General features: G+C 38.8%; 1 protein-coding gene and 1 long non-coding RNA gene across 2 annotated transcripts in view; one reads left to right on the top strand and one right to left on the bottom strand.

The window, feature by feature from the left end:
* LOC129533086 (uncharacterized) overlaps nucleotides 1-10020 on the bottom strand; it is a 115486-nt gene extending 105466 nt beyond the window's left edge. Inside the window, exon 1 of the long non-coding RNA XR_008679117.2 lies at nucleotides 9811-10020. This is a non-coding gene — a long non-coding RNA (uncharacterized lncRNA). The remainder of the gene's footprint in view (nucleotides 1-9810) is intronic.
* Nucleotides 10021-10023: 3 nt separating this feature from the next.
* Nucleotides 10024-13441, top strand: part of WDR19 (WD repeat domain 19) — a 103590-nt gene continuing 100172 nt past the window's right edge. Inside the window, exon 1 of the mRNA XM_019025463.3 lies at nucleotides 10024-10308. Coding sequence (XP_018881008.3) covers nucleotides 10303-10308 — 6 coding nt within the window. The 5' untranslated portion in view covers nucleotides 10024-10302. The remainder of the gene's footprint in view (nucleotides 10309-13441) is intronic.

Below are 13441 nucleotides of genomic sequence, written 5' to 3' on the forward strand. Positions count from 1 at the left end.
TCACCAACAATTGTTATTGTCTTTTTTATTTTAATCATCTTAGTGGGCATGAAGTGGATCTGTGGTTTTGATTTGCATTTCCCTAATGACTAATAATGTTGAATAACTTTGTATAAGCTTATCAGCCATTTATACCTTCCTTGGAGAAATGTCTATTCAAATCATTTTCCCATTTTCAATGGGTTATTTGTCTTGTTTTAGGGTTGTAAGATTTCTTTATCTATTTTGGATATAAATATTTTATCAGATATATGATTTGCAATTATTGTCTTTCAATCTATGGGTTATCTTTTTACTTTCATGATGTCTTTAGAAGCATAAAACTTTTTAATTTTGATGAAGTACAAGTTGTCTATTTTTTTCTTTTGTCACTTGTGATTTTGTTGTCAGGTCCAATAAATAATTGTCTAAACCAAGGTCAGGAATTCTTAGGCTTTTTCTAAAAATTTTATAGTTTAACTCTTACATTTAGGACTTTGATCCATGTGAGTTAATTTTTGTATATTCTGTGAGGTAGGGGTGCAATTTCATTTTTTGCATGTCCCAACACCAATTGTTGAAAAAATCTATTCTTTCACCCATTGAATTGTCTTGACAACCATTGAAAATCAGATGGCCTCAGATGTATGGTTTTATTTCCGGACTCTCCATTCTGTTGTGTTGATCTATATATAGTATCCTATGCCAATACCACACTATTTTAGTTGCTGCAGCTTTGTAGTAAGTTTTGAAAATGTGAGTTCTCCAACTTTATTCTTTTGTTTTGGGTATTCTGGTCCCTTAAAATTCCAGTTTAACCATAGTGGCACATTGGTTGAACTAAGTACAGTTGATGAACTAAGGCTGATATATTTTTGTCATCCAAAGTCCACAGTTTACATTGGGGTTCACTTTTGGTGTTGTGCAGTCTATGGGTTTTCACAAATGTATAATGATATGTATTCACCATAGTAATACAGTATTGTATAGAATAGTGACACTGCCCTAAAAATCCTCTGTGCTCTGCCTATTTCTCCTGCTATATCCATAGTTTTGTTATAGTTATATCCATAGTTTTGCCTTTTCCAAAATGTCATATAGTTAGAATCATACAGTATGTGGCCTTTTCTGAATGGCTTCTTTCACTCAACAATTTGCTGCTAAGGTTCCTACATATATTTTCACGGCTTGATAGTTCACTTCCTTTTAGTGCTGAGTAATATTCCATAGTCTGGATATACCATGGCTTATTTATCCATTCACTTACTAACAAACATCTTGATAATCTTGATTGCCTCCAAGTTTTAGCAATTATGAATAAAGCTGCTATAAACATCTTTGTACAGATTTTTGTGTGGACATAGTTTTCAATTCATTTAAATAAATACCAAGGAATATGACTGCTGGACTGTATGTTTGCAGTATGTTTAGTGTTGTAAGAAACTGCCAAACAATCTTCCAAAGTAGCCGTACCATTTTGGATTCTCACCAGCAATGAATGAGAGTTCCTGTTGTGCCACATCCTCACTTGCATTTGGTGTTGTCAGTGTTCTGGATTTTGGTCATTCTAATGGGTGTGTAATAGTCGTTGTTTTAATTTACAATTCCCTAATGATATATGATTTTGAACATTTCTTTATCTTGCCATCTGTATACCTTCTTTGGTGAGGTGTCTGTTCGGGTCTTTTACACATTTTAAAATCAGGTTTTTTTGTTTTCTATTGCTGGGTTTTAAGAATTCTTTGTATATTTTGGGTAACAATCCTTTATCAAATGTGTTTTTTGCAAATATTTTCTCCCAGTTTGTGGCTTGTCTTATTCTCTTCACAGTTGTCTTTTGCAAAGCAGAAATTTTAAATTTTAATGAAGTCCAGCTTATCAATTATTTCTTTTTTTTTTAATTTTATTATTATTATTCTTTAAGTTTTAGGGTACATGTGCACAACATGCAGGTTTATCAATTATTTCTTTCAGGGACCATGCTCTTAGTGTGATATCTAAAAAGTCATCACCATACCCAAGTTCATCTTAGATTTTCTCCTATATTCTAGAAGCTTTATAGTTCCACATTTTACATTTAGGTTTATGATCCACTTTGAGTTAATTTTTGTAAAGGCTCTGTGTCTAGATTCATTTCTTGCATGTGGATGTCCAGTTGTTCCACCACAACTTGTTGAAAAGACTACTTTTGCTCCACTGTATTGCCTTTACTCATTTGTCAAAGATTAGGCAGGGCACCGTGGCTCACGCCTGTAATCCCAGCACTTTGGGAGGCTGAGATGGGTGGATCACCTGAGGTCAGGAGTTTGAGACCAGCCTGACCAACATGGTGAAACCCCATGTCTACTAAAAATACAAAAATTGGCTGGCCGTGGTGGTGTGCAACTGTAGTCCCAGCTACTTGGGAGACTGAGACAGGAGAATCACTTGAAGCCAGGAGGTGGAGGTTGCAGTGAGCCGAGATTGTGCCACTGTACTCCAGCCTGGGTGACAGAGTGAGACTCCATCTCAAAAAAAACAAAAAAAATCAGTTGACTAAATTTATGTGGGTCTTTTCTATGCTTTCTATTCTGTTTTATTGATCTATTCATCAATTCTTTCATCAGTATCATGTTCTCTGATTACTGTGGCATAAGTCTTAAAGTCAGGTAGCGTCAGTCTTCCAATTTTGTTCGTCTCCTTCAAAACTGAGTTGGGTCTTTTGCCTCTCCGCATAAACTTTAGAATCAGTTTGTCAATAGCCACAAAATAATTTGCTGGGATTTTGATTGCATTCAATCTGTAGATTAAGTTGGGAAAAACTGACATCTTAACGATTCTGAGTTTTCCCATCCATGAACCTGGACTATTTCTCCAACAAAGTTTTATAGTTTTCTTCATATAGATCTTGTACATATTTTGTTAGATGTATAGCTATGTATTTCATTTTGGCGATGCTGGTGTAAATGATATTGGTTTTTAAATTCAAGTTCTACTTGTTTGTTGCTGGTATAGGGGAAAGTGATTGACTTTTGTGCATTAACACTGTATCTTGCAAACTTACTATAATTACTTATTAGTTCCAGGAGGGCTTTTTTGTCCATTCCTTCAGATTTTCTACATAGACAATCACATCATGTGCAAACAAAGACAGTTTTTTCCCCCTCCCTTCCCAATTAGTATACCCTTCATTTTCTTTCTGGTCTAATTGCATTAGCTACAACTCTCAGTATGATGCTCAAAAGGAGTGGTAAGAAGGGGACATCCTTGCCTTGTTCTTGATCTTAGTGGGAAAATCCTCAAGTTTCTCACCAGCAAGTATGATGTTAGCTGTAGGTTTTTTTGTAGTCAGTCTTTATCAAGTTGGGAAGTTTTCCTCTATTCCTAGCTTGTTGAGAGTTTTACCATGAATAATGTTAGATTTTGTCAAATGCTTTTTTCTGCATCTATTGGTCTACAAACATAGCTTTTCTTCTTTAGCCTGTTGATGTGATGAATTATATTCATTGTTTTTCCAATGTGGAACCAGCCTTGTATGCCTAGAATAAATCCCACTTGGTTATGGTGTATAATTCTTTCTATATGTTGCTGGATTTGATTTGCTAACATTTTGTTGAGAATTTTTGCATCTATGGTCATGAGAGATATTGGTCTATAGTTTTCTTTTCTTGTAATGTCTTTGTCTTGGTTTGGCATTAGTGTAATGCTGGCCTTATAGAATGAGTGATGAAGTATTCACTCAGGTTCTATTTTCTGAAAGAGACTATAGAGAATTGGTATAATTTCTTCCTTAAATGTTTGGTAGAATTCACGAGTGATCCTGTCAGAACCTGGTGCTTTCTCTTTCAGAAAATTATTATTATTATTATTATTATTATTATTATTATTATTATTTATTTATTTATTTATTGAGACCAAATCTTGCTCTTGTCACCCAGGCTGGAGTGCAGTGGTGCAATCTTGGCTCACTGCAACCTCCACCTCCGAGGTTCAAGCGATTCTCCTGCCTCAGCCTCCCGAGTAGCTGCGATTACAGGCGCCTACCACCATGCACGGCTAATTTTTGTATTTTTAGTAGAGGCGGGGTTTCACCATGTTGGCCAGGCTGGTCTCTAACTCCTGACCTCAGGTGATCCGCCCGCCTCAGCCTCCCAAAGTCCTGGGATTACAAGCATGAGCTACTGCACCCAGCCTAGAAAATTATTAATTATTGATCTGATTTTTAAAATAGATACAGGCTATTCATTAGTAATTCATTAGTACAGCTGACATTAGTAATTTTTGAGCTTCTGTCTTTTCTTCTTAGCCTAGCTAGAGGCTAGTCAATTTTGCTCTTTTCAAATAACCAACTTTTGGTCTCCTTTCTCTATTGATTTCCTATTTTCAATTTTATTGATTTCTGCTCTAATTCTTATTATATCTTTTATTTTTCTTACTTTAAATTTAAATTTTCTTTTTCTAGTTTCCTAAAGTGGAAACTTAGATTATTGATTTTTAGAGCTTTCTTCTTTTCTAAAATATGCATTTGATGCTATAAATTTCTATCTTCCCCAGGCATGATGGCTTATGCCTGTAATCCCAGCATGTTGGGAGACCAAGGTGGGAGTATAGCATGAAGCCAGCAGTTTGAGGCTGCAGTGAGGTATAATTATGCCACTGCATTCCCACTTCAGCCTGGGCTTCAGAGCAAGACCACAACGCCAAAAAAAAAAAAAAAACTAAACAAAAACAAACAAACAAAAAAATCCCCTCTAAGCACTGCTTTCACCACATCCCACAAATTTTAACAAGTGTATTTTCACTTTATTTAGTTCAAAATATTTTAAATTTCCCTTGAGATTTCTTCTTTGATCCATGTGTTATCTAGAAGTGTATTGTTTAATCTCCAAGTATTTGGGGATTTTCCAGCAATTTTTCTGTTATTGATTTCTAGTTTAAATACATAAGGATTGAGATCAGACATTGTATGGTTTCATTTCTATTTGCTCTTCGTTCTTATTTTTGTCTTCTACACTTTTTTAACCTGCCTTTTGTGGTTTTAACTGAGCATTTTATATTATTCCATTTTCTCTCCTTTCTTAGCATATCAATTATACTTTTCTAAAATCTTTTTTATGTAGTTGCCCTATATTTAGCAATATACATTTACCAAGTCCACTGTCAAATAACACTTTACCACTTCACAGGTAATGTAAGTACCCTATATAATATAATAAAATATTTCTATTTCTTCCCTCCCATTCCTTAAATCATTGTTATCATTAATTTCCCTTACATATAAGCATATATTTATACATAAGCATGTCATTGAATATATTATTGCTATTCTTATTCAGAACTGTTACCTGTTAAATCAATTAAATATTAGAAAAAATAGTTAATTATACCTTCATTTATTCTTTTCCCAATGCTTTCTTTCTTTACGGATATCTGAGTTTCTGACATATATCATTTTCTTTCTCTCTAAAAAAAAAAAAACTTCTTTTAATATTTCTTGTTCAAGGCAGGTCTACTGGCAACAAATTCCCTCAAATTTTTTTTTTTTTTTTTTGTCTAAGAAAGTCTTTACTTCTTCACTTTTTAAAATCTTTGATTTTAATTTAAAAATTAGCTTAATGATAAGTATAATTTAATGTCTATATGTAATACCGTGTGTACATCTACATGAACACTGTATGTTTTACCTTGGTTTTATATCAAAGTTTTTACTTAAATCTTTACCAAGAGAAGAATCACCATCTGTTAGTGACATATTGCAATTAAACTATGAAACGATTCTGAATTTTTTTTTCTATTTTGAAGATACTTTTATTTTTAAGGAGGAATTAGTTTCTCTTCAGATGTTCATTTTTGACTCTGAAAATTTTAATTTTTTTTGGTCTAGACTGGTTTGAAACAGTGACATTATTTTGTGTACTAGGATGTCCTCTTGTTTGGACAGATTTATATACTAATTAGAAAGCTGCTAACACCCTTATTTCAACTCATTGAGAGAATTTAGATTCTTAAAACATAAGGAAAGATAACTTGTTGGAAACATTTTTATAACTTTAGTTAAAAACAGTATAAAAAACATAAAACACTTTTTTTTTTTGAGACAGGGTTTCACTCTGTCACCCAGGCTGGAGCGCAGTGGCGTGATCATAACTCAATGCAGCCTTGAATGCCATGTGATACCCTCAAAGGATTCTCCTGGCTTAGCCTCCCAAGTAGCTGGCACTGTAGGCACATGCCACCATGCCTGGCTAATTTTTATTTTTATTTTTTTTTGTAGCAAAGGGGTCTTGCTTTGTTGCCCAGGCCATTCTCAAATTCCTGGGCCCAAGTGAACCTCCCACCTCTGGCCTCCCAAAGTGCTGGGATTACGGGCTTGAGCTGCTACTCCTGGCCATGAAACACATTAAAACATTTTTAAGTCTACATGAAACAACTGTACCTCCTTCATAGTACAGGATCAACTTCCTCATCCTTACACAAAAATATTTCTCAATTCCATTTACTGATATTCAGGGATTTGAATCCTCATATAGTGTTCCTGTAAAAATGTGTGTGTGTGTTTTACATTAAATCATAAATCAGTAGTATTGTTTGAGTAACCCCCAAATAATGTTTACATGAAATACTCTTTTTTTTCAAGTCTTGATCTGATTACTGACCACTACATCCTTGTAGTATCAAAACACTTAGAACTAAAGTAGCTTTACTGTTGAGTCAGGAGGAAAATGCATGGCAAGAAGCAGTTCCAGTTTGAAAAAAGACAGGTCAAGATCCTTTCACCAAAGTTAGCCATTTTGAGTTTGGCATCTAATCAATGAGGAGTGGACTCCTTCACTTGTGAAGGATAATTTTACAGGATACAGAATTCTAGATTTGTGGGTTTAAAAAAAATTCTCAGTACTTTAAATATTTTATTCCGCTCTCTTCTTCCTTTCATGGTTTCTGAGAATTCAATGTAATTCTTATCTTAGCTCCTCTATACGTAATGCCCCCCTCCCCTCAGCTTCTTTCACGATTTTTGAAAAATATTTTATTTTTCAAAGTTTAAATACGATATGCCTAGGTGTGGTTTATTGAGCACTTATCCTGTTTGGAGTTCTCTGAGCTTCCAGGATGTGTGATTTGTTGTCAGACATCAACTTGGGGGAAATTAATCATGAGCATTCTTCATTTCTGTTAGTGTTTTTGATCTCTAGCATTTCTTTTTGAGTCTTTATTAGAATTTCTATCTCTCTGCTGGTATTTTCCATCTGCTCTTGCATGTTGTCTACTTTTTCCATTACCTCCAGTAGCACATTCATCTTAGTTTTTTTTTTTTTTTAAATCCTGGTCTAATAATTTCAACACTCCTGCTATATATGACTCTAGTTCTCCTGCTTGTTCAGTCTCTTCAAGCAGTGTTTTTTGCCTTTTAGTATGCCTTGTAATTTTTTGTTGAAATCTGGATGCTATGGTTTGAATGTCCCCTCCAAAGCTCATGTTGAAACTTAATCACCAATGTGGCAATATTGAAAGGTGGGGCCTTTAAGAGGCAAATGGTTCCTGTGTGCCCTGCTTTCATGAATGGATTAATTCATTCACAGATTCATGGATTAATGGGTTAATGAATTAGTGGGTTATCATGGGAGTGAAATTGGTGGCTTTACAAGGAGACCTTAGCTAGAACGTTAGCACACTCAGCCTCCTTGCCATGTGATATCCTGTGCTGCCTCAGGACTCTTCAGAGAGTCCGCACCAGCAAGAAGGATCTCACCAGCTGCACTCCCTTGACCTTGGACTTCTCAGTCTCCGTAACTATAACAAATGAGTTCCTTTTCTTTATAAATTACCCGGTTTTATGTATTCTGTCATAAACAATAGAAAACAACTAAGACACCAGACAGGATATACTGGATAAAAGGAATACTTGTAAGTAGGCTTTTAGTGGTATGTGGTAAGGTACAGGATAGGGCAAGTGTTCTATAGTCCTGTGATTAGGCCTCAGCCTTTAGTGAGCCTATGTGGATGGTAAAAGTCACCAGTACTTCCTTTTTTTTTGAGACGGAGTCTAGCTCCGTCACCAGGCTGGAGTGCAGTGGCACAATCTCGGCTCATTGCAACCTCTGCCTCCCAGGTTCAAGCGATTCTCATGCCTCGGCCTCCTGAGTAGCTGGGATTACAGGCATGTGCCGCCACGCCAGGCTAATTTTTTTTTTTTTTTTTTTTTTTAGCGGAGTCTTGCCTTGCTCTGTCGCCAGGCTGGAGTGCAGTGGCGCGATCTAGGCTCACTGCAACCTTCCCCTCCCGGGTTCAAGCGATTCCCCTGCCTCAGCCTCCCGAGCAGCTGGGACTACAGGTGTGCACCACCATGCACAGCTAATTTTTTGTATTTTAGTAGAGACGGGGTTTCACCATGTTGGCCAGGCTGGTCCTGAACTCCTGACCTCAAATGAGCCCCCCACCTCGAACTCCCCAAGTGCTGAGATTACAGGTGTGAGCCCCTGAGCCTGGCCACCAATACTTCTTTTTGTTGTTTTTTTGACGGAGTCTCGCTCTGTCGCCCAGGCTGGAGTGCAGTGGCGCCATCTCCGCTCACTGCAACCTCCGCCTCCCGGGTTCACGCCGTTCTCCTGCCTCAGCCTCCCGAGTAGCTGGGACTACAGGCGCCCGCCAATACTTCTTAATCTCCCACACTTAAGTGGAACAGGATGGTTTATGGAGGCTGAAGTTGAGTATTTCCCTTCTCCCAGGTAGTTTAGGCTCTGATAAAACCCCAGCAGACTAGGCTTTGGTAAAAATACTTTCTCCTGAGGGCAGGTCTTGTTAAGAACTGATTGCTCTGGCTATTTTTAAATGGTTACCCTTTCGGCAGAGGAATCTTTCAGTAAAAATTTAAGTAATTAACCTAACTGTAAAGAGGCGTTTGAACCAGAGCGATTCCATTTTGAGTGAGGGCTAGGAAAATGAGGCTGAGACTTGCTGGGCTGAATTCTCAGAATTTAGGCATTCCTCGCCTCTAGATGTTTACGATTAAGGGAACAAATTAATAATGTTTACTAAAACAGACCCAGACTTGGGAGTGTCCAGATATCCCGATATCTGGAGAACAAAGGCATTCCTAATTTTGCTTTAAAGATAATAATATCAATTCTTGCAAAATAATTAAGAAAATTAATCTTTGATCACAAACCCTTGTAGCAGAGCACATCTCCCCATATATACAAGCATCGTACCTAGGGTGGATGCGTCCCTTCTCTTACTTTCAGGAATGTCCTACTCTGTCTATGGAGTAGCTGTCCTTTCACCACTTTACGTGTTTTAATAAACTTGCTTTTACTCAGCACTGAGAACTCGCCCTGAATTCTTTCTTGCGCGCGATCCAAGAACCCTCTCTTGGGGTCTGGATCCGGACCCCTGTGGTAACATAACTGAAAACCCCAGTGCAATGGCATAGCATCCTACTTAAGAATTTGCAAACATTCATCATTAGTTATTTCAAATCATTGATTAACTTTCTCTAAGCCAATCAGATTCCTACCTGATGTCGAAAAGAAAAGCAAAAGGTAGACTGTTTCAACACTTTCAGACGCTTGGGTAAAAGATGCACTTTCATGCTATAAATAATGCAGCGCAAATACTATACAACAGGGCTTTATGCTTGGGGAAAAGCTGCCAGATCCAAACTCTAAAGGAAAACTATTGGAGCTCATTTTTCCTGCCCACGTTAGCTAGCACATTTTGTTGAAATTGAAAAAAAAAAAGATTTTGGTGAAACTGAAAAAAAAAAGCACCAACAACCCTACCTTGAAATAAACAATTGTACCTCTTATGCCTCTTCCCTTCTACCCCAGAAACCTGGAAGAAAAAAAGATATACCCGAGCTCGTCCAACACCTCTTTGAGTGGACTGTATAGGAGTATTTGGCCCATCCTGCCTCCTTTAATCCAACATTCTGCGTCTTTTTTCCTTCAGCTTCTCGGCGCCCCCTTTGGCCAGCACTGACATCTCAGTCATCGCGGCCCAAAATTTACGCACGCGCCTTTGAGGGCTCACAGAGCCCGTCTCTCCAGGACGAATCTCATCCAATCAGAGCCAGCCAGGAAGCCGAGGCTCAGCAAGGCCTCGCGACTCCCAACTTCCCAGGGTTAGCGTCTCTGATGTCATGTGATTCCACCCTCCGCCTCTCACCCACCCTCGCAGAGGGCGGTGCGCTTGGCCCGGCCCCGCGAGGCACCGCCTTTGAATTAGCACTCGCTGATTGGTCGCTGCTCGCGCAGTCTCCTGGGTGACGGGAACGCGGTAGCCTGCTTGGTGGAGACCGGGTGCGCCTGCGTACTTCATAGTTCGCGTAGCGGCTCGAGCGTGGAGATGAAGGTAAATAACTTACAAATCCCCAGGGTGGGGCGGGAAAACGCGACTACTGGCCCTTGGTCGCTTTTAAAAGAGGATATCTGTCCCTCTCTCTTCTGAGTTCGTTGGAAATGAGGAAGAGAGAGAGGTGGCCAGAGAGAGCGGGGGCGAAGCTGAAGGGACGAGAGAAAGGAAAGAAAATAGGAGGAGAGGAGAGGGCGGAGAGAGAGGCCTCTCGTTTTGGGGACTGCAGACGCCGTAGAAGCGGTGCAGAAAGTGGGAACCCCTCCCTGGCCGAAATGAGCGGACTGGATCTAAAGATACCCCAGCTTCGCACGCGGAAAGAACTGGTCGAGTTAACGCGTTTGGAGGGTCGCTGTGAAGTTGACTGGGTCCGATGTCACGAGCTACCTCATTTCTTGGGGCTAAGCCTCTGGCAAGCCGCGCAGCTGCCCAGCGCCTTAAAAAGAATGAAAAGCCTCCTAAAGAATAAACTAAAAATCTATTACCTGTGACCAGTCCAATCACCTGCTAGCGAGTGTACATTATTGACGGGAAATCTGCACCCGAACACTCAGGTCTCACGCTCATGTGCCTCGTCCTCTGCACGCACGGTTTCTAGGCTTGGGCTTCTTGTTCACCCCACTTTCTGATTTATCAGAGCAGTCCCCCCTTGCTCTGCTCTGGCAAAGAAATGGAAGGCTTTTTTTTTTTTTTTTTTTTTTTTTTACAGAGTCTCGCTCTGTTACCCAGGCTGGAGTGCAGTGGCGCAATCTCTGCTCCCTGCAACTTCCACCTCCTGGGTTCAAGCGATTCTCCTGCCTCAGCCCCCCGAGTAGCTGGGACTACAGGCGCGTGCCACCACACCCAGCTAATTTTTTGTATTTTTAGTAGAGATGGGGTTTCACCGTGTTGGCCAGGATGCTGTCACTCTCCTGACCTCGTGATCCCCCGACCTCGGGCTCCCAAAGTGCTGGGATTACAGGCGTGAGCCACCGCGCCCGGCTGGAAGGCTCAATTTTAAAATTATTTTAGATGTCCTCATGCTTCTTCGTGGCTATTAGTGTGGAAATTGGAATTGACGGACCAGTAATCATAACTCCCATTTTTATTTCTAAAGCTCTTTACAATTTATGAAATATTAGAAGTGAAGAGTTATTGTTCATGATTTACAGTTGAGAATTTTTTGCTGGAGGCAATTTAAACGACTTACTTAAAGCCCTACAGCTAATAAGCGACAAACAAAATTTAAGTCTTGGTTTTTTGGTTATGAAACTAGCAGTTTTTCCTCTGCACGGTGTGTGGAGCATCTGTAGAGCTCCACTGAAGAAAAATAATATGAGATGACAGCTAGAGGCAAGTCAGCCATTGAAGGTAATGAAATTCAAGTTTAAGGACTTCTCACTTGCATGAAGGAGTTCCAGGGTGAAATGGTCACAAAATTGCAAAAGTAAGATGCTTTTAAATATTCTTTCTTCGTGAGTTTCTTTATGCTCTATAAAACTTTTATGTCCCATGATCGTAGCCCACCTCTACTTTCAATAGAGGGGAATTTCTTCTTTAGCATGTAAAATGCTCATTGGGACAGGGTGCGGTGGCTCACGCCTGTAATCCCAGCGCTTTGGGACGCCGAGGCAGGTGGATCACTTGAGGTCAGGAGTTAGACACCAGCCTGGCCAACATGGTGAAACCCTGTCTCTACCAAAAATATTTTTAAAATTGGCCGGACGTGGTAGCATGTGCCTGTAATCCCAGCTATTCCGTAGGCTGAGGCAGGAGAATCGCTTGAACCCAGGAGGCGGAGGTTGCAGTGAGCCAAGATCGCCCCACTGCACTCCAGAGCCTGGGCGACAGAGCAAGACGCTGTCTAAAAAAAAATAAAAATAAAAGTAAACAACCTCATTGCTTTGTGTTTGTTTGGTTGGTTGGTAATTTATTTATTTTGAGACGAAGTCTTGCTCTGTCACCCAGGCTGGAGTGCAGTGGCACCATCTCGGCTCACTGCAACCTCCACCTCCCAGGTTCAAGGGATTCTCGTGCCTCAGCCTCCCAAGTAGATGGGATTACAGGCGCGCGCCACCATGCCCAGCTCATTTTTTGGTATTTTTAGTAGAGACGACGTTTCGCCATGTTGGCCAGGCGGTGTTTAATTTTGAGCATTGTAAGAGTTTTGTGTTGCCACACAGATTAAGTCCCGTGTAATAGTATCCAAATTTCATATGCCTAGAAACGGGCATCATTGTTTAATCTATAATTTAACCTAATATTGAAATCTAAATTTTTTCACTGAAACTCATATTCCTAAATTTTCTAGATCAACACTGTCTGATATAAATGTACTGTGAGCTAATGTAATTTCATATTTTTATTGACCATTAAAATTTTTTAAGAAAACAGGTAAAATTTATTTTAATAATATATTTTATCTTACCCAGTATATCAAAAATGTTATTTCAACATGTAATCAATATAAAAATTAACAATGAGATAGTTTACATTCTTTTTCCAGTTGTTGAAATCTGATATACGTTTTATATTTACAGCACAGCTAGGTTGGGATTACTTATATTCCAAGTCCTCAATAGCTACATGTGGTTTGTAGCCTCCATATTGGACATCACGTTTCTTGATTGTTTCAAGGAAAAGAAAGAGTTTTCAGTTGATAACATTATTCACCCAGTAGCCAAGTTAAACACTTAATGATGATGTAAATATAACTAATGGAACTAATAGAAGAAAATAATGTTGAAAGGAGTGAAGACATTTTGTGTTTTTATCATGTTTAAGATAGCAATTTTTGTTCAGTTTAATCACCAGGAATCCGTGCCACAGATAATTAACTGAATTCAGGCTTCAATTATTTTAGTCTTTAACATCTGCAAAACACTAAAATTACATATTTTTGTAAAATTAACATTCAGAAACATTAAAAAGCCAAAAAAATTTAAAATAGAAGCCCTCCTATATCTTGAGATCTGTAATTTACCAAGTAGTTGTGTATGTTTAGTTGGTTGGTTGATTTTGTTTTATTTCTTTTGTTGTTAACTTCTAGATAAGCTCTAACATAATCCTCACTATCCTGAATCCTATGAAAACATGGTTTTCATGACCATGTTTTGATACCTTTTCTGGTCAACACTTGATTGTATGTTTTGAA

Source organism: Gorilla gorilla, chromosome 3, assembly GCF_029281585.2.
Source record: "Gorilla gorilla gorilla isolate KB3781 chromosome 3, NHGRI_mGorGor1-v2.1_pri, whole genome shotgun sequence".
Classification (NCBI taxonomy): Eukaryota; Metazoa; Chordata; class Mammalia; order Primates; family Hominidae; genus Gorilla; species Gorilla gorilla.